The 25,738-nt window shown below is 46.1% G+C and overlaps 2 protein-coding genes across 2 annotated transcripts in view; both read right to left on the bottom strand.

The window, feature by feature from the left end:
- LOC110491966 (activin receptor type-1B) overlaps positions 1 to 4,277 on the bottom strand; it is a 28,767-nt gene extending 24,490 nt beyond the window's left edge. The window contains exon 1 of the mRNA XM_021565871.3: positions 3,773 to 4,277. Coding sequence (XP_021421546.1) covers positions 3,773 to 3,833 — 61 coding nt within the window. The 5' untranslated portion in view covers positions 3,834 to 4,277. The remainder of the gene's footprint in view (positions 1 to 3,772) is intronic.
- Positions 4,278 to 5,830: 1,553 nt separating this feature from the next.
- acvrl1 (activin A receptor like type 1) lies at positions 5,831 to 24,978 on the bottom strand. The gene is made up of 11 exons (XM_036946879.2): positions 23,024 to 24,978; positions 12,848 to 12,920; positions 12,370 to 12,399; positions 11,450 to 11,686; positions 10,844 to 11,040; positions 10,585 to 10,684; positions 10,171 to 10,317; positions 9,406 to 9,681; positions 8,877 to 9,074; positions 7,976 to 8,106; positions 5,831 to 7,577 (listed from the first exon to the last, which is right to left on the bottom strand). The coding sequence occupies exons 2-11, from the start codon at positions 12,915 to 12,917 to the stop codon at positions 7,431 to 7,433; spliced, it is 1,533 nt and encodes a 510-aa protein (XP_036802774.1). The 5' UTR covers positions 12,918 to 12,920; positions 23,024 to 24,978; the 3' UTR covers positions 5,831 to 7,430.
- Positions 24,979 to 25,738: the final 760 nt, after the last annotated feature.

Below are 25,738 nucleotides of genomic sequence, written 5' to 3'. Positions count from 1 at the left end.
AATGGGTCAGTCAGGTCCACTATAGGCTATAGTATGTGAGGGGGAAGGGGTGTAGAGATTGAGAGACACAGGTGACGAGAGAAAGCAATTGGTGTACGAGGGGAGAGAGACACGGGCCAGAGAGAAAGCAGGAGAGACGCGCCCTGCCTCACGGCAGTGTATCTGTGGCTCAGACAGTGCATATATCACATTGCACATCCATTTTATTCTGGCACCTAGTTAAGTCACAAAAGCATGTCAGCTTCATAACGACGAGGCTAATGATTGGTCAGGCCCAATGTCTTCAACGGGAAAGGAAACCGGCAACCTGTGAGCCATGGCGACCCAGTCAGTAAAGACGTACTGTCACAGACCAGATAACCCGCCAATCGTAGTCCTGGTCCAGGGGTATTCAACTCTCCTACCAGGTCCGGAGCCTGCTGGCTTTCTGTCCAACTTGATGAGTAAATGCACACACCTGGTGTCACAGGTCTAAAGCAGTCCTGGTTAGAGGGGAGCTGGCGTCAGGGTCCAGAGTTAAGCGGTTTTCGGCCAACTTTTTACTAGGTGGCCTGCGCTACCTTTGGGTTTGTCAGGTTTTAGTTTGAGCTTTGTTACAGCATAATCCATTGTGTGGTGTGAACGTCTGGCTCCAGGCTGCGCAGCATCGGCCCCTCTTCACACAGCAGCCCAGCTGGACACAACCTGAAACCCCGAGCCAGAGAAACCGCCACTCTCACTGGTACTAGAGAACTTACTAGTCCTTGAGCGCTACATTGACTACCCCATTCAAACGGTCAACTCCGGTGCATCCCAGTCATATGTTCCCATAAAGTTACCTTTAAAAACAAGACCAGTTCTGGAGTTTGGTTTAGTGGTGATACCAATCCCTGAGCCCGTCCATTTAACCCTCCTGCCATCTCACTTCAACACAGTCTATTTTTTTTAAACCTAAAAAGATGTGAATAGGGACAGAAAAAGGTGACAAATCAATGTGGATCATGTCTTTATCTGAACCCGGCCGGATGAGGGAGGAATGTAGCTCTGATTCTTGGAAGAGGAATGAGTCATTTAACATAACTAATGGGTGGCAGCAGACTTGAGGTTATTGACATTGGCAGATAGGGTTAACTTTCTCAGTCATTGTTTTAAGTTTCTGTGAGTGGCAAGTTGGAACAAGGGAATAGAGAATAGATCACACAGGGAGAGAAATTACTGGGAGCTGGCCAGACACTCCCCTCACTATTCCATTTAAATGCCCCAAGTGGAATAACGTGCAATGATTTTCAATCTAAAGAAAGAAACACCAGCCCCTTCCAGCAGTTTAGTTGAACATACTTTACCCTTTCAAAAAGTTAAGCACAAATAACCCAGTACACAGGCACAAACTAGCTAGTCTAGCTAGTAGCTACAGACTAGGTACACCATATGCCAAATTCCAATCCAGATGTATTAATTTATCATAGTATGCCATTTAGCAGACTTTCATCCTTATGTATGGGTGATCCAGGGAAACAAACACACCATCCTGACACCTTGCCCTACCAACTGAGCCACAGAGGACCACCATTTTGGATCTGGTCAACAGCTGCTCTGGGAAGACTGGGGGGTGGGGGGCATAGCAGGAGTCTGAAAAGACCCCCATTCGCCACATTTCCGTCACAAAGAACCCAGACTTCAACTTTAACTTCTGTCTGGGTCGGCTGAATGGACGAGAAGGGTGCAACTGCGGCCCGCAATTCAGGGCGTTCCTGCATGGAGCCCCTCTTTATACTTCTGTTGGTCAATTTTTATGTTGCGGGAGGCAGGGGCGCTCCAGTACAGTAGGTGGAATTAATGCACAATAACATTGGATGCCAACTAACGATAAACCCCACAGACGAAGGGGCGGGGGCAACAACGGTAGCTAGCTAGCCATAAACTGGTAGGCAGCGTCCTTCACCTCTGTCTATTGGGCACTGTTCTCCCTGTTAATCTCTGTTAATGATGGCGAGGGCAAGTAGGAGTGAAGGACACCGTGTGCTAGCTTAGCCAGGCAAGTGTGACACTGTGTGCTAGCTAACTATCAAACTAGCTAGTACAGTGTCGGCCTAGCCTCCCGCCTGCTGTGCCAGCGGGAGGCAGGACGACCGGTAGAGTGTCCTTCGCCCCTGTCTTCCGGGCACGGTTTTCTCCGGTATACAGCAGGAGGGGGTCGACACAGTGTGTCGATAACTAGCAAGCTAGACAGTGTCCTTCGCCCCCGCCGGTGAGGGCAAAGTGTTCAACAGGTGGGAGGAATGGACACGGTCCTCCGGTGTCGCTCACGCTAGCTAGCAAGGAGTGTCCACATGCAGGAACGCCCCGAAATGAGGGCGTCAGCTGCATACTTAGAATGGATGGCTGTTGTCGCACCCTTGCCTGCTTCCACTTGGATAGTGCACGGTGGTCTTTTAACTACTCCTGTAACAGAGACACTTATGCAGAGACCTTATTCACTGCATTTATTCCTTGCGTCACAATTTCTATTTTATCTTTTACTCTGCATTGTTTGAAAAGGACCCATAAGTAAGTATTTCACGGTTAGTCTAAACCCGTGGTTTACAAAGCATGTGACAAATACATTTATTAGCTTCACAACATGTTCACTTGTGGTACTTTTTTAAAACCTTTTTTTTAACATCTGGATTTAAGTCTATTTTTTTCTATCCAGTTCTCTTGGTTGAAGGATATTGGCTAGCTAAATTACTTCGGTATTGATAACTAATAGATGCAGAAGGAAGAAAAAAAAAATCACAAAGATCTAAAAAAGGTCTGTAAATGTAGTCTTTCACCTTGTCTTCCGTGGAAGAGCTAACGATACACCCCACCACAGCTAACGTTACTCTAATCGCCACTTGATTGTTTTGTAAACACTAAAGCATAACACAGCCACACACAGATAACCAACAGCAACAGAAACGTGTGGCCTCCTTCCAGAGGGGTACAATACAAAGCAGAATCAATGAGTTAGCCAGTTTAAATAAAAAAAAAACGATTGATTTTCTGGTTCATTAGGAACGTTTTGGGTTGTTGGGTCAATTCGACCAGGGTTTCCCCCAAACTCGGTCCTGGGGCCTCCCTTGGGTTAACATTTTGTTTTTTTGCTCTAACACTAATGTCACACTGCTGATACAAATAACAAATTCATCATCAAGCTTTGATTTGAAAAAGCTGTGTAGTTCAAAAACGTGTATCCAAGGGAGGCCGCAGGACCGAGTTTGGGAAACCCTGAATCAGACCATGCCCACTTCAAGATTTCCCCCTCAAAAGCAGAATATTTAGGCAAGTTAACCCTGCTCTGTAGTATACCCACCTGGACACACAAATAAAGCGATATTGAAATTCACAAGCTATCGACAAAACACTAACGTTACATTACTGGCCCTTTTGTGCACACCTGGCTAACAAATTAGCTAGCCAGCTAACGTTACCTCGCGCCAGACTGAAGGAGGTTTTTTTTCCCCGACACGTTAATAAATCACATTTTCTATTTACTTGACGTAACACGAGCATGTGAGCTGCCGGATGACAAACACACGGGCCCGTATACCTCCGGCAGTGTTCCTCAACGAGTTCAGCAAGCAGCGCTAGCCACAATGTGTCAAATGTGATTTATTAGCTAGCTAGCCGTGGTTGAACAAATCCCAGACAGGCAACGCCATGATGATCGACAGGCGATGCCAGAGCTAGGCAAGCCACCCTCATGTTATTAAACAAACAAAAAAACACGAAGTCAAAATCAAAAGATGGCACATGTAGCTATTTCACTTACCGTCGCCGATGGCTAACCCAGACAGGGCCAGTAACGTGAGAACAAATCGTTTTAAAGCCATTCCTTCAGCATTCCCATCGCATTCGGAGGGTGGTATTGTCAACACCACGGCCAGACCTAAACATAACCACACACCATACAGCCGCTGCCAGCCTGTTGAAGTGCTACAGGCGGCGGAATTAAAGGGCGGTGCGTCGATTTTTAAAGGGGAGGGCTTTCTGTGGTTTAGCCAAAGACCCGTTTCAAGACCCTTTGTTGGGGTAGAAGACCCGATCCTACTCTAGACTTGATTGAGTTATTTGTGCTGCAGACAACGTTTCATATTCGGACTGCAATGATTTTTAGGCATTGCTTTTTAAAATAATTTATATTAGCCTACAATTTATTAATTCGGGCAGATAAATGACCTGACTGCACTAGTTGTCATAGAATGTAGGTCTATCAGGGCACTTACGTTCACATTTCAATTTAGGGCAATGACCTATGAGTGTATTCAGTGGAAAATGATTTAATCTAAGTGAGATATACCTCCACTCACTCTCCTAAATGACGTGGTCAGGTCCATCCAGGATGTATTTGGCAAACTGCTATATATAGCTCGATCTCTCTCTGCTGTTATCACCTGGCCCTTTGCTTGTACTATGCTCTCTGCTTCTGTCCTGAAGTCTAATAGTGTCTGCTTACCGGTAGTCTCTTTAGACAGCGGCCTTATATCAATTATTGAGCTGTCCCAATTTATCTGCTTATTTCTTCAGTGCACTCACACAACACTTGTCTGCTGGTTGAATCCTCCTATCAAAGCCAGCCAAGCGATTAGGAATTTGTCCCACACTGGCTGTATAGGAATACACGGAGTAGGGACAGAGAAGACACAAGAGGGGCTCAGCACTCTCTCTCTCTCTGTCTGTCGTCCCCCCCCCCCCCCCCCCCCCCCCCCCCCCCCCAAGTCTCTGATACTTAAACAACCCTCTTCTAGTGTTAAAAATAACCGGCTCTTCATGGCCAGACTGACTGGGGCATGGAGGGAGTATTATCTCTCTGGAGTTTGGTCTACACCAGCCAGACAGATACAGTAACAGAGGCACTGACATTGTAGATGAAGGGACACACTTACAGTGTTATAAGCTCATGTTGATTGGCAGGAATAGACACTGATTCATTTTGAAAACCTTTGTAGAAACAAATAGAGAGCCTCCAGGCATAGTGAAAACACATGGTGGCCGAATTAGACCCGTCTTTTTCACACCTCACCAACACCACATTCTGGCAGTTTTGTAACTGTCAAAAAAGAAAATAGCTGGGAGAGAAATACCTCTCTAACTAAACACAAACAGATACACGTATGCACACACACACTGATTGAGTGCATGAGGCATGAATGTGTGCATGTACTATATGTCTGTGTGTATGCAGGTCTCTGCGTGTGAATGTATCTGTTTGTGCATAAGCAGGAGTTTGTCCCATAAAAATTCCCATTCGATTTTTCCGTTTGTCTGAAAAAGTGCTGTATGATATGTATTTACATGAGAGTAAATATAAGTCTGGATGAAATATGATCATAAACCTCTGTATTATTTTCCTGAATTGTGATTCACAGGTCTGAACTATCTGCTGATAGCTCCTCGGGGAGTGGCATCCTGGCTGGCACAGAACAGACTGCTTATAAAACCTGTCATTCACAATGCCAACTGACTTCAAGTTAACATCTGAATTTATTTATTTTTTAAGTAAAAATGGTCAAAGTCAAAGTGAATATGCAAAAATGCACATTTTGATAATAGTTGTTGATTGTATTGGCCTACGCTAGAAAACAAATATATAGCTGAAGATTACTCCATTGAACCAAAAGGATCATTCAGTGGTGTGGACAATTTAGTGTCTGGTACCCCCTGGTGGACAATTATACAACTGCAGGTTCTTTTTCCCTACCAACGTAACAGCTTTTAGTAGCCTAATTAAGATGACATTTCAGAGTGAGGTGAGCAGCATGGAAACACATTTGAACCTATTTGAGTAGGATTACAAATATGCATCCAAAGACAAATGAAACACCCTGTAAACAACGTGATGGTTTTTATTTATTTCCCTTTTTCAATATTGTTGAACGGTAGTGATGGTAATGATGGTAATTCTGTGCTGAAAGTATTGCAGATATAATTTCAGATTCAAAACAAACGCATGTATATAATGAACATCGTAAAATATAGAAGTACTTTAACTTTAAAACAGCTTTTAACAGTAAATCGGGTGAAAGAAACATCCTATTGTTAAGAGTAGATCGAACTGATTTATTAGCTCTGTGCTTACAATATCATCAAGAGTAACACATTGCAGTAATGGGAGCATTACAAGGGCACTGTATATGGTCAGCTGAAAAGGTTTTCAGGAAATGCTAAATAAATCAATACGTATAGATCCTGTATAGTGCATCAAAACAATTAAGAAACCAGCGAGGCATTAAACGGCCACTTGAAATGATCACGCTATGTCCACAAGGCCTCACTGATCCAACGGTGAGACACCCATTCCCACAAGGACATCACATCCACCAAACTCTGAAGATCTCTCAATCCAGTGGGCCCCTAAGGAGAGGACAATGTCCATGCTCTATGGAAGACAGTGTCCACACTCTATGGAAGACAGTGTCCGTGCTCTATGGAAGACAGTGTCCATGCTCTATGGAAGACAGTGTCCATGCTCCATGGAAGACAGTGTCCGTGCTCTATGGAAGACAGTGTCCACGCTCCATGGAAGACAGTGTCCGTGCTCTATGGAAGACAGTGTCCACGCTCTATGGAAGACAGTGTCCATGCTCTATGGAAGACAGTGTCCACGCTCTATGGAAGACAGTGTCCATGCTCCATGGAAGACAGTGTCCGTGCTCTATGGAAGACAGTGTCCATGCTCTATGGAAGACAGTGTCCATGCTCTATGGAAGACAGTGTCCGTGCTCTATGGAAGACAGTGTCCGTGCTCTATGGAAGACAGTGTCCATGCTCTATGGAAGACAGTGTCCGTGCTCTATGGAAGACAGTGTCCATGCTCTATGGAAGACAGTGTCCGTGCTCTATGGAAGACAGTGTCCACGCTCTATGGAAGACAGTGTCCATGCTCTATGGAAGACAGTGTCCATGCTCTATGGAAGACAGTGTCCATGCTCCATGGAAGACAGTGTCCATGCTCTATGGAAGACAGTGTCCATGCTCTATGGAAGACAGTGTCCATGCTCTATGGAAGACAGTGTCCACGCTCCATGGAAGACAGTGTCCACGCTCTATGGAAGACAGTGTCCATGCTCTATGGAAGACCGGAACTCGGTGAACTCTTTCAACAGGAGTAATCAGGCCGTTACCGGCAAATGGTTCTGTCCATAGAATGATCCAAGTCCAAATGTGTCGGTTGCTATGCTTCCCATTCCAGATCTCAGCAGATAAATAGGCCAAAGCAAATACATGACATTTTTCGATTGCATTCCAGATTACATGATCCAGGCGACAGCCTTTTAGGAAGAAGCACTAGATATATGGGACACAGAGTCTTAAGTAGTAGGAGAGGATATAGATCGTCTCTATATAAGACTATAAGCCCTACTTTTGGTGTGCTGGTCGTAGTCTTATGTTGAGGTCTAGACGTCCTGCTTGCAGTCCGGTGTCGAGGCCTACAGGTCCATTTTGAGTTTCTCTGTGGGGTAGCCATGGTCCTGGTCCAGCTTGGAGAGAGTCTTTCTGACACGGAGAGCTGTGAGTCGGGCTGGGGGGCTCTGGAACCAACACTCCTTCATTACCTTGGCAATGGAAGCCAGGATCTGTACACAGACATATAGAGAGAGACATATATATGTAGAGAGAGAGAGAGAGAGAGAGAGAGAGGGAGAGAGCGAGAGAGGGAGGGAGAGAGCGAGAGAGAGACAGAGAGAGATAGAGACAGAGAGTGAGAGAGAGGGAGAGAGAGAGGGAGAGAGAGGGAGAGAGAGAGAGAGAGAGAGGGAGGGAGAGAGGGAGAGAGAGGAGGGAGAGGGGTAGAGAGAGAGAGAGAGAGAGAGAGAGAGAGGGAGGGAGAGGGGGGAGAGAGGGAGGGAGAGAGAGAGAGGGAGAGAGAGAGAGAGAGAGAGAGAGAGGGGGGGGGAGAGAGAGATACCATAAGACAAGAACTGCAGAGCTTTACAAGTCACCCCAAACAAATGCTTGTGTGTGTGTTTCTCACCGGGTGCGAGTGCAGTCTGTTGTGCAGACTGGGTCTCTGCTGGTCTACACACACCACCTTCTTCATCTCCTCAAAGCTGGGGTCAGAGGGCACCATGTCAAAGAAGGGCGGCCGGTACTCCTCCACTATCCCTGGAACACACAATCACACACAATGAATACATGTTACAGATACTGTACAGTCAGCACCAGTATGACTGTGTCTTCATTCCAAGTCAAAGGTCAGCCAACATACCATTTTATGCAAATGGTGATGGAGGTGGGGAGTGTTTGGTGGGAAAACGAGACATCGTGACACTAAGGTGACATTGAAATAACGTTCCAAGATTTCAAGACGGAGAAAACAGAACCGGAGAAGACGACATCAAAGATAAGTCACGCTTATCTTCTCTCAGACTAGGATTGAATCTTCTCTCGGACTATATTAGAGTTGGATTGTATACATATTTCACTTCGCACAGGGACTGAAACAGTACACTGAAGTTGAGAGTAGGACTGTTGGGCTATATATATATGTTGGACTAAAACTGAGAAATACTGAATCCCTGGACAGAGAGTGTATTGTTCTGGGAGGTCTGGTTGTGTGTGTGCGTGCGTGCGTGCGTGTGAGAGAGTATCTGGACTATGTGAGGCGGGAGAGTGCTGACACTAGATAAGAGTGTTTATAATTACTAGAGGGCTAATCATGAGAGAGGATAGAGACAGAAACACACACAGACTCCCAGAAAGAACAATGTTGTAGTGATGAGAGACACGGGCTCATCCCCTCCTACACTCTACAATAGTACTGAGAGTAGTACTAAGACAGTGTGACATGTATTCTCAATACCATTTGCTCCAGTAGATGGTATCCTTTGAAAGTATTTACTTGTTCAATCATGCGCGTGTGCGTGTGTGGTTACCGTTGACCATGGTCCGTCTAGAAATCTCCCAGAGAACCAGGCCCAGGGACCAGATGTCTGTCTGCTTGTACGACTCAAAGATGTCCATGCGGATGGTCTCATCCAGAACCTCTGGGGCCATGTAGCGTTTGGTACCCACCCTGGGGTTGTTCCCCACGTCCAGGTAATCGCTGGTCTGAGAATGCATCACAGCCAGGCCTGGAGACACAACAGGGCCATGTTCAGTAGGGAGAAAACATTTCGCAACAGAGTGAAACAGGGGACGTCGTACCTGAATTCGTACAACAACAACACCGATCTTTCGAACACATTTTTCCCCCACTTCTTCCCTACAGCGTGCCACACTGAACACAACCCACAAACACAGGAAAAAGTTAGGGAATGCTGTCTACGTAGGCGTATCATAAACAGGCAGTAGCAATTCATAGAATAGAATGGAATGCCTTCCTTTCTCGGTCCATTCCTAGCAGCCTAGCTCTGGTCTTGCTCCCCTCCAGCCCTTTCCTCCCCTCCCACCTCCTCCTCTCACCCAGGTCGGCGATGCAGCACTGTCCGTTCCTCTTGACCAGGATGTTCCGGCTCTTCAGGTCTCGGTGGGCGATGGCAGGCTTGCCCTGGCAGCTGAGTATCTCAGTGTGGAAGTGGACCAGGCCGCAGGCTACAGACAGGCACATCCTTAGGCAGCCCTCGGGGTCCAGGCTGCTGTACTGGAGGAAGTCGTAGAGACTACCCAGCTCGTGGAAGTGGGTGATCAGCCACAGCTGGGTGCTGGAGTTCTTAGAAGTCATGTCAGATGCTATGAAGCCTGGGAGGGGGGAGAGACGACAACGCAGCATGTTAACGATGAGATCTCGCGTTGGCGTTGGTAGGAATTGAAGGATACAGTAGACCAGGGTTCACCAGCCGGGTTGTTTTATTATACTTTGTTTTTCATGGTTTGGACATAAAAGACTGTAAAAACAGGAAATCGGCTCCAAGTTATTTTAGTTGTAGAAATGTGTATTCCTATCCAGCCGCTGTATTCCCGCCCGTAATGGAGAGACGTGATCATATACAAACGGATGCAAGATTTCAAATGATTGTCTTAGTCAAATGTTATGTCTGTTTGGGCTTCTTGCGGCCTACAAATGATTTGGAATTATGTTCCACCCCCCCCCCCCCCCCCGTGACACGGGTATCTGTACTCGCCGGTTTAGTGCAAGCAATTAGTCCAGACCAAAACCATAGCATCGGGAGGCGATATATATGTGTTTGTCTCGTTGCACCACACGGGTTCCAGGTTACGCCGGCTCACCCAGGATGTTGTCGTGTCTGAGCTGTACAGTGTTGTAGATCTCGGTCTCTCGGAACCAGGACTGCTCATCTCTGGAGGAGAAGATCTTCACGGCAACACTCTCTCCCATCCAGGTGCCCCTCCACACCTCCCCATACCGGCCCTTACCTGGGGATAGGAAGGACAGGGGACAGAGACGCAGAGACTTCTCAGACATAACAGCAGCCATGGAGGGGGATTAGTATGGCCTCGCCTCACGCCACTGTGTCTAGTAGACTAGAGGCTACCCTGTCTTTTTCAGCAGGTCCATGAGACCCTGGCAAGTGAGTTCACAGGGTCTGTATAGCGCTGCAGTTATGGACGAATGAGAGACTGGCAGAGAGAGCGAGGCTGATAGAAAAGGAGGCAGGGAATTAAGTGAGGGGGATGCCTCACCGACACACTCGACCAGAGAGATCTGCCGAGCCATGGTCCTCTGCACCAGGTACGGCAGGCCAGTCCCACTGCCTGAGGTACAGAACTCATCAAAGATTTCCTACACAGAGAGAGTCACACAGGTCAAGGATCACCAGCCACTGGTTTTCATGTAGTACATAAATAAACATATTATTGCTAAAGCGCCTGGGATCTTGCTAGTGATTCTATGACATCATTTCCTCCTGTACATGTCGATTAAATAAAGTCCCATTCTTACCCCGTAGGTAGGGTCTGTCCCACTGGGCACCTTGAGCATGGAGACGTCACGGTCCTCTCTGTAGCCCAGCCTGTGGTGCTGTCGTCTGGAGCGTAGCCACAGCACCAGGCCACACACAGCCACGGACAGGATCAGCAACACCAGCAGAGGGACTGCCACCAGCAGAATCACGCTGTCCTCCTCCCTCGTAGGCTCAACTAATGGACAATGGGCACACGGGCATACAGGCAAGAGTGAGTAGCAGTACAACGACAGACTTCGATTTAAGCTGCCCACGGTGCTGTTCAAACTGGTCAGGACCTCCAACCAGATACGATAGAGACGATGTTGCTCCAGAAACATTTATTTTCTATAAAAAAAGAAAGTTGGTCATATGACACACAGCATCTTATTATTGACTCATGGCATTACCCCTGTCAGCCACCAGGGGGCACCAGGCACCGAGTTCCCATTAGAAGCCTGTATGACTGAGGTTTGAATCCTTACCTGATTATAGAGGGGAAGGATAAAAAATAAAATAAAAACATGGAACCTTAAGGCCCAGATATGACAAGGGGTTCTAGACTGTTTGATAGGAAGTTCCAGCCGGAGCCGCAGTGTTCTGACCTGGGTCTGGGGGAGCGGTGCTGTTGACGTTACAGAGGTTCTTGGTACAGCAGTGGACGTACAGTCCCTGGAAGCTGGTGTAACACTGCTCCTTGTAGTGGTCCTTGTGGAAGCAGCCCCTCTCCTCTCTGCCATGCACCTTGGTGTAGAAGCAGTAGGCACCTCTACAGGTGCCGTTCCTACACGTCCCCTTCTTGTTCTCACATGTACACAGCAGGTCGGTGACACCGTCAGGGCCTGGGGGGAGAGGGAACCGGCGAGTGTGTGAGCTGCGTGCGTATACACACACACACACACACACACACACACACACACACACACACACACACACACACACACACACACACACACACACAGTCTGACACCACATACACTCGCACACACCTACACACACACACACATATCATGCACACACACTCTCACCACATAATCTACTATTTATGAATTTTTATATATCCTGCTGCCCAGTGACGTTTTATCCCCCCGCCTGGTGCTGGTCTTGTGTATACAGTAGCTTGCGTTTTACTTCTCGCTTGTGTTCATTCTTATCTGACCTAGCTTTTGCTTTCCGTGCTTCTTTTTTTCTATTTTTAAGATCCTATTCTGGACTAATCTGATTCAACCCTCTGAGGTTGAACGCTGCCTTGTTGAGGAAGAGCTTTTGTGAGCAACCGTTCACCGGGATTGTTTGCACCTGTTGCATCCTGTCCCGTGACACATTGACTTGGATTCGATGCGACACACAACAATCTCAATCGATCGGGCCTTCCTCCATCACAGCACCACTGTTTCGCCAGTGATTCTGTCGGTGTAAACTCTAGTGCCATTTTTTTTGCCAACTTTTTCCCCCCCGGGAGTGTGATACCGAGGACTAGTGACGAGCAACTGTGGTTCACATTATAACACAGAAACAAACTTACCCCCGGACGGCGATCCCACAGATGACTGATCTGCAAAATACAAAAGAGGGATGAGAAAGAGCAGGTCTGGTGGGCCTGCCTTGGGCTGGGTAGAGTCTAGAGGCCTCAGTGGAGACCAGAGAGGTGAGGAAGTGGTCACTGAGGGACTGAAGGGTTGTCTCTCTTTTTTTCTCCCCGAGGCCTGCAGGTCAGGGGTCGCAGCAGCAGCAGCACTCGCACAGGCACGGCAGGAAGACGCAGACTTCCTCTGCTCTATTGTTTCACTACCGTACGACAACGAGCACTTCTCATCTACACATGCATCTGCACCTAGCTGATTCCCCAGCAGCAGCAACAACAAGCTCACTCACACTCAGATACACACCAGCGCAGATACACAAACACAAAGATATCACAACGAGCACACACACGGGTGATTACGTAAGCTAGCACACTCAAAGGACACACACAGCCACACACACATTCTTTGTTGACCTACCTGCATGAGCTGTGGAGGTCCACAGGCACATCCCAGCCAGCAGCACTGTGACCATGGCAGCACCCCCCATTCTCTGTCAGAGAGACAAGACAACGATTAGAGCGGCATCGATCATGCTTTAGGCACTCGATGCAAGATACGAGACAGACAGTTCTCTCTCTCTCTGTCTGTCTCTCTCTCTCTCTGTCTGTCTCTCTCTCTCTCTGTTTCTCTCTCTCTCGCTCTGTCTGTCTGTCTCTCTTTCTCTCTCTGTTTCTCTCTTTCTCTCTCTGTCTCTCTCTCCCTCTCTGTCCTCTCTCTTTCTCCCTCTCTGTTTCTCTCTCTCTGTCTCTCTCTCTCTGTCTCTCTCTCCCTCTCTCTGCCTCTCTGTCTCTCTCTCCCTCTCTGTCTCTCTCTCTCTCACACTGTTTCATTAACTCCTGAGCAGTTTCCTCTCATTTTCCCTCTCCTCCCTCGATCTCTCTCTCTCTCTCTCTGTTTCTCTCTCTGTTTCTCTCTGTCTCTCTCTGTCTCTCTCTCCCTCTCTCTCTTTCTCCCTCTCTGTTTCTCTCTCTCTGTCTCTCTCTCTCTCTGTCTATCTCTCTCTGTCTCTGTCTCTCTCTCTGTCTCTCTCTCCCTCTCTGTCTCTCTCTCTCTCTCTCACACTGTTTCATTAACTCCTGAGCAGTTTCCTCTCATTTTCCCTCTCCTCCCTCGATCTCTCTCTCTCTCTCTCTCTTGGCTCCTACCAATCTGTCCTCCCACTCTCTCTCTCTCTGAGCATGATAGCCTAGGCCCGGCTGCTGTGGCTAAGCTGACTGGGCATCTCTGAAATGAAAACACCAAATGGAAACAGCTGCCGCAAGATCGACGCAGCTCCAGCCCAGCAAACATTCCTACAACATTGGGTAGAGACACAATGGAGTCCACAATTTGGGTTCCGGCTAATGTTAGCATGACAACACCAGGCCCAGCTGCAGGTTGGAGCCACACAGCTCTAGTCATTCCCACTGACTCCCAGTCTGTCAGCAGAGGAAGTTATGAGGTCAGAAACAACAACAGAGAGAGCGTCAGGCCCAGGGTCCAGTCAGTCTGCCTGCTCTGTAATTGGAGTGGGTGGTGGTTTGGATAGAAGAGGGGGGGTTGACTTAGGGAAAGGCAGCACTCTGCACTACCCGGCCCTGTGTGTTTGTGTGTCAAACCCCTGTGTGTGTGTGTGCGTGCGTTCTGCTCGTGTATGTGTGTTTGTGTACTGTGTAGCAAGCTACCCAGGCCCAGACTCAGGCCTGTCAGCTCCATGGCAGCCCGGATCACAGTGTAAATATTGATTGCTATGCTTCCTGCCATTGAGAAGCCGCGCCCTGGAAGGAGACTCAGGTCTGCTCATTGTGTGTGTGCGTGTGTGTGTACCTGCTCATTGTGTGTGTGTGCGTGTGTGTGTGTACCTGCTCATTGTTTAGGGCTGCGCTGCTGTGGGTCACGCAAGCTAGAGAGGGTAGAGGCTGGGTTTCTAGGCAATGGGACAGGGTTGGTTTCAGCATTCTTTTGGTGTTGTGTGTACTTTAAGCTGGTGTACTGAACAGGGAGGTGTGTGGCTACGGATTGGTGTGTATGGTCATCCTTTGGAGTAGTGCTTGTGCCCTGCCATAGTCGCAAAGAAAGAATATTGCTGCTCGGTCAAACCAGTTGTTGAGGAACCAGGCAGGCTTATTACACTATAGCGTAGAGTGTTACACTATAGCGTAGAGTGCACCCTTTCATAAGCAACCCCCTACCATCATTAGGTGACTCATGACACTCATGCAGGTTCACAAGTCATGTACTGCGTAATATCAGTGGAAAACACGGGCTCTGTTCCTGAAACGGCTGAGCAATGAAAACGGCCCACAGGATATTTGGCAGACGGACTTCCAGCTATTGCACAAACAACGAATGCTTGAAATGAAATGCCACATGTTGCAACTGTCTGTGTTGATTCGGAGCCCCTGCGTTTTCCCCAGGGAAACGATGGGAGTCAGTTCATGTGCCACTCAGTTGAGGAGGCTGCTGCTGCGGGGAGGACGGCTCACAATAACGTCTGGGAGCGGAGTCCATGGAATGGCATCAACAACATGGAAACCGTGTGTCTGATGTACTTAGTACCATTCCGCGTGTTCCGCTCCGGCCGTTACCAAGAGCCTCGTCCCCCTCAATTAAGGTTCCCCCAACCTCCGGTGGTACCGCTCAAGGACGTAGAAAACACAATACACTATAGTGTATGTCTATGATAACACAACACATCCAGACCGCTTGTGAAATCATCCGCCTATTTTGTTGATGGCTGCTTGGTGGAAGCAACGTAGTTCCCTTGAATCATCATACCAAAAGAACAACCTGTCCATATGATAAAACTGACAAAACAGGCCATAACTTTGCAAAACTGGCTTAAATCTTTAAACAGGCATCTTTACCGCTGGGCTTTTTGTTGCTGTTGCACAAATGGTGTGTCTCCGGGCTCAACTCAACGATCTTGATATGAGAACACCACAGAGTTCTGGTTTGGCAATGAGGAACAAGGCTGCGACACCACAATCAGGGTCCTCAGCTCAGCGGCTGCACCACGTACCACATTTCCATCACGGTGCATTATTAAACAGTGACTAGGAGAGGGTTCGATACTACTTCCTGTACCATGCATCCCTTGAGAAAGGCCGAGCAGCTGAAACCTCAGAGCTGCTTTTATTAAATTTTTAATTTAATAAAAAAATAAAGTCTAAAGTAAAGCAAGAACAATTTTTTTTTTTTTGGGGGGGGGGGGGGGGGGGGGGGCGCGCGCATGCTATTTGTCACTGTATCATGCAGCAGTCTACATATCTGCTGTGTTTTAATATGGCCCTTAGGAAGACGACTATTCTGTAAACACAGCTCCACCCATTGAATTGGCCTATTCTCTATGGAGGAGCACGAACCATACTGTCTGCCTCTGATTCCCCCTCTCGTCCAGATCTACCATCAGATCTGGGTAGAGATGAGTAATCTGCCTAAGCCATCGCAGACAGGCAGAGGCAGACCAGTCACACACACACAGCCCACTTCCTTTCTCCGTTTCCCTGTCGTTTGTCTCCACTCTGTCCACAACACCACGGCGGTCACACCGACCCGTGGGAAAACACAGCCATTGTCATCTCTTCCTCTCATCTTAAAAGCTTTGACTTCACAGTCCCATCTCCCATTCCATCTGGATTACATTTATGTTGCGGTGGGGGGGGGGGGGGGGGGAGGCAACCCAGCGAGCACATAACGTTCTGAGAACCATGTTTCTTAGAGCTCGGTGGTACCGAACTGTCTGTTCAAGCAGTTGGCACACAGTTCGGACACTCATCGGTAAAACACAAGACATGCAACCAGAGGTCTCTACACAGTCCCCAGGTTCGGAACACAGGCTGGGAAATGCACAGTATTAAATAGAGCCATGACTACATGGAACTCTCTGCCACCCCAGGTAACTCAAGCTAGCAATTAAACCAGATTCAAAAAAACAGATAAAAGAACGCCTTACAGCACAACGGGGACTGTGGAGAGACACAGCCATTTTGATTTTTTTTCTGTTGTATTATGTTGGTGGGTGGTCTTGCATGAGCCTCGTCTTGTGCGAGCCGGAACGGCTCATAGGGCAGGAGCCGTCTCCTGTTTCTGAAGCATAAGGCAGAGGCAGGAGATAATGTAGTATTATGTAGTATTATGTAGTGTCGTGTTATGTAGTGTTATGTAGTATTATGTTTATTATGTGTATTATATTATGTATATTGTGTTTTTTATTTGTTGTTTTGTTTCCTGTTTGGAACCCAGGAAGAGTAGCCACTGCTTTGGCAGCGGCTAATTGGGGATGCCAATAAATACTTCTAAAAATACTACTTGGTTAGAGCTTGGTTTTCTAATGGTTATTTTGCATACAACCTTCCCACAACATTCTGGGAATGGTGCAGGGGTTTCTTGGCTTTGAAACATGCTCAGCACATTTAAAGAACTTGACAAAATAACATTATTTTTTTGGTATTTCATTCTATAACAGAACGTTTCCCAAAAGTACAAACATGGTTACATTTAATTACGTTTGGTAATGTTCCAAGAACGTTTTCTCCAACTGGTTTCACATTGGGAATGTTCTCAAATTGTTCCGAGAACGTTAAGAAACAACGTTCTTCTGTAGGAATTTCAGTACTTCAGCACAACGTTTTCTGCAGGTTTACTCAATAGTTCTATTTAAAGTCATGTTCTCAAAACAGTAAGAAAACTTTCCACAAAAACCACAAGAAAGCATTAGGGAATTCAAAGAACGTTCTAAGAATGTTACTTAAATTCATATACAATCGATTCTTAGCGTCAACAAAGCTCTCTCAAGCCTCTATCTTGTTAAGTGTGTTCAGGTGTGTTGGCCTTGCCCACAAATTGGCTACACCTGATCTCAATGAGTGCTTGTTTCCTTTGAAATGGGGTCTGTTTGAATAGACTAAAATGAACAGCTTTGTATGAGTTAACATCCTGGTGGCGCAGTGGACGAATTCCATTGATAGAAAACAGAACACCATTAGTTTGAATCTCACTGATGCCGTGCCACAAGTTAATTTCCCTCCAAATACACCTCTGCTGTTTTCAACCAGGATCTCAGCAATCACTGCCTCATTGCCTCCATCCGCTATGGGTCCGCTGTCAAACGACCACCCCTCATCACTGTCAAATGCTCCTTAAAGCACTTCTGCGAGCAAGCCTTTCTAGTCGACCTGGCCCGGGTATCCTGGAAGGATATTGACCTCATCCCGTCTGTAGAGGATGCCTGGTCGTTCTTTAGAAGTAATTTCCTCACCATCTTAAATAAGCATGCCCCTTTCAAAAAAAAATTGAAATAAGAACAGATATAGCCCTTGGTTCTCTCCAGACCTGACTGCCCTCGACCAGCACAAAAACATCCTGTGGTGGACTGCACTAGCATCGAATAGTCCCCGCGATATGCAACTTTCAGGGAAGTCAAGAACCAATACACCCAGTCAGTCAGGAAAGCAAAGGCTAGCATTTTCAAACAGACATTTACATCCTGTAGCTCTAACTCCAAAAAGTTTTGGAACACTGTAAAGTCCATGGAGAATAAGAGCACCTCCTCCCAGCTGCCCACTGCACCGAGGCTAGGAAAAACTGTCAGCACCGATAAATCCACATTAATTGAGAATTTCAACACGCATTTCTCTACGACTGGCCATGCTTTCCTCCTGGCTACCCCAACCCCGGCCAACAAATCCGCACCCCACGCAGCTACTTGTCCAAGCCTCCCCAGCTTCTGCTTCACCCAAATCCAGATAGCAGATGTTCTGAAAGAGCTGCAAAACCTGTACCCGTGCAAATCAGCTGGGCTAGACAATCTGGACCCTCTCTTTCTAAAATTATCCGCTGCCATTGTTGCAACCCCTATTACCAGTCTGTTCAACCTCTCTTTTGTATCGCCCGAGATCCCTAAAGATTGGAAAGCTGCCGCGGTCATCCCCATCTTCAAAGGGGGTGACACTCTAGACCCAGACCTATATCCATCCTGCCCTGCCTTTCTAAAGTCTTCGAAAGCCAAGTTAATAAACAGATCACTGACCATTTCGAATCCCACCATACCTTCTCCCCCGTGCAATCCGGTTTCCGAGCTGGTCACGGGTGCACCTCAGCCACGCTCAAGGTATTAAATGATATCATAATCGCCATCGATAAAAGACAGTACTATGCAGCCGTCTTCATCGACCTGGCCAAGGCTTTCGACTCTGTCAATCACCGTATTCTTATCGGTAGACTCAACAGCCTTGGTTTCTCAAACGATTGCCTCGCCTGGTTCACCAACTACTTCTCAGATAGAGTTCAGTGTGTAAAATCGGAGGGCCTGTTGTCCGGACCTCTGGCAGTCTCTATGGGGGTACCACAGGGTTCAATTCTCGGGCCGACTCTTTTCTCTGTATATATCAACGATGTCGCTCTTGATTCCCTGATCCACCTCTACGCAGACGACACCATTCTGTATACGGCTTCCTATTTTGCAACAAAGCCTCCTTCACTCTCGCCGCCAAACATACCCTAGTAAAACTGACTATCCTACCGATCCTCGACTTCGGCGATGTCATTTACAAAATAGCCTCCAACACTCTACTCAGCAAACTGGATGCAGTCTATCACAGTGCCATCCGTTTTGTCACCAAAGCACCATATACCACCCACCACTGCGACCTGTATGCTCTCATCGGCTGGCCCTTACTACATATTCGTCGCCAGACCCATTGGCTTCAGGTCATCTATAAGTATTTGCTAGGTAAAGCTCCACCTTATCTCAGCTCACTGGTCACCATAACAACACCCACCCGTAGCACGCGCTCCAGCAGGTATATTTCACTGGTCATCCCCAAAGCCAACACCACATTTGGCCGCCTTTCCTTCCAGTTCTCTGCTGCAAATGACTGGAATGAATTGCAAAAATCACTGTATTTGGAGACTTATATCTCCCTCACTAACTTTAAACATCAGCTATCTGAGCAGCTAACTGATCTCTGCAGCTGTGCACAGCCCATCTGTAAATAGCCCATCCAATCTACCTACCTCATCCCCAGTATTTCTACTTGCACATCATCATCTGCACATCTATCACTCCAGTGTTAATTTGCTAAATTGTAATTACTTCGCTACTATGGCCTATTTATTGCCTTACCTCCTCACGCCATTTGCACACAATGTATATAGAACTTTTTTATATTGTGTTAGTGACTGTACTTTTGTTTATTCCATGTGTAACTCTGTGTTGTTGTTTGTGTCGCACTGCTTTGATTTATCTTGGCCAGGTCGCAGTTGTAAACGAGAACTTGTTCTCCACTGACCTACTGGTTAAATAAATGTGAAATAAAAATAAAATAAATAAAATTTTCCATGTGTCCTATCTGTACTTGGTGTTCAAAACAGTTAACCTAAGCTAGCAGTGTTATTTGAAGTCGAAACACTCAGTGAATGTTTTTAAGGAAGTTATTCAAAAACATCCAAATAACCTTAACATTTCGTTCAAAACATTCATAACTTTAAGAAAATGTTCTCAGAATGTTATTTAATTACCTTCAAATAACCTATCATTTCCATTCTCAGGACATCAATAAAACCTCCCAGGAACATTTTGTACAGCTCAGGAACCATAGTACAGCTCAGGAAACCTATGGCTTCGTTCTCAGTACCAATGGGAAACCAAAAACGTACGTTCCCACAACTTCCAAGGAGCCAAATGTGCTAGCTGGGAGGCCACCAGTGGAAGAGGCTACAGCAAACTGACTCCAACCTCCTGCAATGGGCCTCTATCTGCCTAATGCAACTGAAGGAACTCTTCTACAACTCTGCTACTCTTCTGCATGAATAAAAGTGTCTGCTAAATGGCATATATACAATATATACAAGTCATTTGTAAGACAACTGACTGCATAGCTCAGATGACATAACAATTTCTAGCTACAATACATGGCCAATAGTATGTGGACACCTGATCGACGAACATCTAATTTCAAAATCATGGGCATTAATATGGAGTTGGTCCCCCCTTTGCTACTATAACAGCCAATCACTCTTCTGGGAATGTTTCCCACTAATGGAACATTGCTGCGGGGTTTTGCTTCCATTAAACCACAAGAGCATTAGTGAGGTCGGGCACCGCTGTGGGGCGATAAACAATTAGGCCTTCCAATTCATCCCAAAGGTGTTTGATGGGGTTGAGGTCAGTGCTCTGTGCAGGCTAGTCAAGTTCTTCACACTGATCTCGACAAACCATTTCTGTATGGACCTCGCTTTGTGCATGGGGGTATTGTCATGCTGAAACAGGAAAGGGCCTACCCCAAAGTGTTGCCACAAAGTTGGAAGAAAATAATCACCTAGAATGTTATTGTATGCTGTAGCGGTAAGATTTCCCTTCACTGGAACTGAGGGGCCTAGCCCGATCCACGAAAAACAGCCTCAGACTATTTTTCCTCCTCCACCAAACTTTACAGTTGGCACTAATAATATGCATTTGGGTAGGTAGGGTTCTCCTGGCATCTGCCAAACCCAGATTCATCCATCGGACTGCCAGAGAACGTGTTTCCAATGCCAGCAAGTTTGGCATTGCACATGGTGATCTTAGGCTTGTGTGCGGCTGTTCGGCCATGGAAACCCATTTCATGAAGCTCCCGATGAACAGTTATTGTGCTGACGTTGCTTCCAGAGGCAGTTTGGAACTCGGTAGTGAGTGTTGCAACCGAGGACAGAAGATTTTTTAGACGATACGCGCTTCAGCACTTGGTGGTCCCGTTCTGTGAGCTTGTGTGGCCTACCACTTCACAGCTGAGCCGTTGTTGCTCCTAGACTTTTCTACTTCACAATAACAGAACTTACAGTTGACCGGGGGCAGCTCTAGCAGGGCAGACATTTGACAAACTGACTTGTTGGAAAGGTGGCATCCTATGACGGTGCCACATTGAAAGTCACTGAGCACTTCAGTATGGGCCATTCTACTGCCAATGTTTGTCTATGGAGATTGCATGGCGGTGTGCTTTTATACACCTGTCAGCAACGGGTGTAGCTGAAATAGATGAATCCACTAATTTAGAGTGGTGTATACATACTTTTGACCATGTACTGTATATCTTTATCATTCAGATAATTATTCATCTTTCACTTATCCACAGTTAGCCATGATTGTTTAGCATCTGTTGTTTAGTAAAGGCTTTACAGCTTTAATCCTGTGATTGTTGTGACTCAGAGCTTGTTATGATGAGAGAGAGACTTGTCTGGTCTGGTATGTCTGATTGTATCTGCATTAGACAGACGTGACAAAGCCAGGCTTATCGTTTGTCTACATGCTTCAATTAAATCCCATTTGGCACATTATTCCCTATTTAGTGCACCACTTTTGACTAGGGCCCATATGACTCTGGTCAAAAGTAGTGCTCTATGTATGGGATAATGTGCAATTTGCGACGCACCCATTGTGTGTGTTCTCTTCTCACATGTGAGGTAGGATCAGCTTTCCCTCTATACCCCCATGCTTAAACCAACATGACGATACAATTATAAAAGACATGTCTTTTAAGGGAACAAAATACTTCAAGGGATTTGCACACCTTAGAGCTACGGCACAATAGGGCCTAATTTATTCTGTGTAAAGCACCAAGAGTCATTGGATTCAGCTTATGCAAATGTTGATGTACAGCATTTGTATGAGTTGCAATACAGTTCTGTTCTGTTCTTGTATTTCTATTTAATCATAGGGCCTTCACATAGTCATTGTGAAAACGCTAAAACACTGAAGATATGCAGCTGTAGTGAACCATGGTGGCGGAGGTGTGTTGAGAGATTGTTCCTTCACACCTGAGTGAGAGAAGAGTTTGCAGTGACAAAACAGGCCTCCGTGGCTGATGTGTTGTGTTCCACCCACAGGTCTATGTAATCACACCTGCCAGCTCAACTACAGGTGGCCTACATCATGTCTCATCAGAGCCCATACAACACTTCATAAACTAGTAATGATGGGAAGGATCTACTGGGCCCATATTTATGTAGCATCTCAGAGAAGGAGTGGTGATGTCGGGAACAGACACTAGATCACCTGATACTAGATCAGCACTCCTACTCTGAGACACCTTATGAATACTGCCCCTGATCTAGCATCATGTTGCCTCTGACCATAGAATCTCACTTATCATGATCTAAAAGGCAAAACCGATCTTAGATCGGCAGCACGGCCACGCAGAGGCGCCTTATGAATACGGGCGCTGGGTTTTGCTTTGAATGGACTCAATATTAGGGACACGTTTTGCAATGTTCAGCTATTCTGTAAACTGAACCGTGCCTTGGGGTGAAATGCCATCGCTAAACTGGAGACAATCTAGAGTGGAAACATGTGCAGGTGTTCTAGCCAATAAGCACCGCTGTGGTTTGACGCTTTTCTGATGTGGTCAATATGTCAGTTAGGCATCCGTATTTGATAGCCTACAACATTCTAATCATGACAGACTTCTAATAACGAATTTTTACCTACCTATTTGATTTAAAACAGCTATCCGTACCTAGACAAAAGGTTAAACGAATAGGCAACAGCTGTCCCAAATGTCAGATGAAATGTGCAGCGTACTAAATATTCAACATAACACTCAAATCATAAAAAAATATATATTTGAAGACTTTTACCCGTTTTATTTGTCCTTTTAAGCGCAGCTTCTTGCTTTTCACGAAGAAGCCAAATTATGTATCACCACAGACATGCGCCACGTTGGTCCCATATTACAAACAAAATGTGTCTTTTAAACTACTTTAAAGTGTTAAAAGACAACCAAAATGAATGTATTAGATACGTCTTCCATTCATATGTCAACCTTTGAGTTCGGTGAAAGTTCTCAGTCCCAGATGTTGAATCCTAGAATCTCTCCACATCCTTTCCTGTTTCGATGCGAATCAAAGTCAGTATTTTTATATGGCGCTCCTCCCAACTTTATGTCAAATCATTTCAGTTCTGCTACAATGAAACGACTCTAAACTAAATATCCAAGATACCTGACTGGGAAAATGAACGCCCGTCCTTTCGGTCTAAGATATATGGTCCGTCCAAGTTTACCAGATTCGTCTCGTCTCAAGCGCGGCGCTGTGACGCGAAATCTCGGTCTAAAATCTTTGACTGATAAACCGAAAACACGAAGCCGAGCTGGAACATAGGCTAGACGTCAGCCTTCCGCTTTGAAATAAGTTCACAAACAGCCCATGGCTCCATCTCGATAAAGTAGCCTACGTAGCCCGCCTAGGAACCTTCAACCTAACTTTGCTCTGTTCCTGATTAAAGCGCAAGATTAGGCCTAAAGAGATTTTAAATAAAATTGTGTCCCACCCCTCATTGTCTCGAACGGGGTCTGGCTGGAATGTGCTCTCTCAGAGCAGTTTTCCTGTTGCTGGCAAACCTCTTATTTTCTCTGGTTTTCCCTCTTGCAGCCTGGCGTTTACGAAGACTACAATTACAGGGCAGATGTGGCTTTGGGTCTTTCAGTGATGCGAGTTTAAGAGATAGACTGTAGTAAATATGTTATAACTACATAATTAGGCATCAAGCAGACAACACTTTTACACTTGAACTTTAATCATAACTTCATTATTAGGCCTTAACATACACTGTGTGTGTGTGTGTGTGTGTGTGTGTGTGTGTGCTGTTTTTTTGTGTGATGCTCACTGCCTTTGTATCACTAACACTGTCTGTCTCATCTGACTATGAGCCGTCCATGGAGACTGGACCGGAGATAGACAGTGTGACACCCTATTCCCTATGCAGTGCACTTTTGACCAGAGCCATAGCGCTCTAGCCAAATGAAGTACACTACATAGGGAATAGGGTGTCATTTGGGACACACCCTCTCTGAGACTGCCGGTCCCAATTCACTCCCTACCCCTCCTCTTACCCCTTGGATCTAACCCTCCAGCGTTTGCGGAGCTAACTGAGTAATGGAGGATGACACACTAACTGTTAATGGTATTACAACTGGTATCCGGTCTCGTTTCGCTCGTGTTACAGCAACAAACACTATTTTTGTATTTGTTACTATATTAGGCTATCCTCCTCAGAAGCACAGTCGGAGCTCTAGGAGAATATTGCACTATTTTAGCCAGCTTTGGTCATCATGAAATATCCTTTAAAAGGAAGTCTGCAACGCTCACAGTGGGTCTAAATCCAGTAAATATAGCTAGACCCAGTGGATCAATTTGGACTAATACTGAACTGTTCATCTCTCACAATGATCCAAATATGACTTGCCTCCTTTATGGGAATGTTTTATTACACTGATGTGCGGGTGAGATCTTTTCTTCATTTGAGTTATGTGAATTCCTTCATCTCATGGTCCCGAATATGATCCTCTTGGCCTATGTACAGCAGCTAGATGCACAGCTGGGAGGCCTCACATCAACAATCTCAGGGAAGAGAGAGAGAGAGCAACAAAATGTTTTCCTTATTTCGAGCTGCAGCATGTATTTTCCCTTCCCCACATTCATCTGTGAGCTGTTGAGATCCGGGTTTGTTCTCGGGAATTCTTTCAGTGCCAGGCAACACCACGGAAAGAGAATGATATGTCATCCAATGTCTATGGGCAGCACAGTGTGTCTCTGTTTTCTCCAGGCTTCGCTGGGACTCTTTGTTTTGTTGTTGTGCAATAATCGCACGGGACAGGGTTGGATAGAATGGAGGGAAAGTCTGGGCAGTCTGCTTTGACATTCAACAATCTTTGAAAAGAAATGGTCTACAAGGACACATTCTAACAGATGAGAAATAATCATTTGAAAGGCTTAATGGAATTACAGAAGCGGCTAAACTGCAGTCGAACCACTTGATTTGCTGTGAAGACGAGGGGTGGGAATATAAGACTGACGCTAGAACTTCCTTTCCAAGAAAGGTTTTAGCAGTTCTGGAAATATATATGAACTTTCTGTGCACTATGTAGGGAATTGGGTACCATTTGCGACGCACTCTCTGTCTTTAGTCACGGGTTCTAATCTGGCCTCTCTCTGACCTCCATAAGACGCTTGTTTCAATGTTGACTTTATATTGACTAGTTCCCCAACTGTAAAAGGGAACTGAAACTAAATACTCCAGAGATAGTGTGAGAAAGTTTCTCTGGGTTCACTGGATATGTTGATCTACTGGCATGAAAGTTGATGAGGGGTTTTTGGTCAATTTTGCAATTCTTGCATTAGTTTTGATCTTATTCCCCCCCCCCCCCCCCCCCAAAAAAAACATTTTGTCTGTTTGTTTAGTTAGTTTTCCCAATTTTGTCTCGTTTGCTCTACAGACTGGTCTCAATATCCTTCGCCCGAGTTTACCTTTAACAGTTGCACTGTACCTACAGTGTATCTGTTAACATAGCTAAG

The sequence above is a fragment of the Oncorhynchus mykiss genome, chromosome 16, assembly GCF_057628025.1.
Source record: "Oncorhynchus mykiss isolate SJ-2025 chromosome 16, ASM5762802v1, whole genome shotgun sequence".
In the NCBI taxonomy this organism is placed as follows: Eukaryota; Metazoa; Chordata; class Actinopteri; order Salmoniformes; family Salmonidae; genus Oncorhynchus; species Oncorhynchus mykiss.
The sequence above is the reverse complement of the archived record's forward strand: the minus strand, read 5'-3'. Positions and strand labels throughout refer to the sequence as shown.

Excerpts from the sequence above, each read along its gene's own strand:
- acvrl1 (XM_036946879.2), bottom strand. The coding sequence starts at position 12,917 with ATGGGGGGTGCTGCCATGGTCACAGTGCTGCTGGCTGGGATGTGCCTG. Across the intron at positions 9,682-10,170 it reads CAGACACGACAACATCCTGG|GCTTCATAGCATCTGACATG; the intron begins GTGAGCCGGCGT and ends CCCCCCTCCCAG. Across the intron at positions 9,075-9,405 it reads GTGCTGCATCGCCGACCTGG|GCCTGGCTGTGATGCATTCT; the intron begins GTGAGAGGAGGA and ends TTGTGTCTCCAG.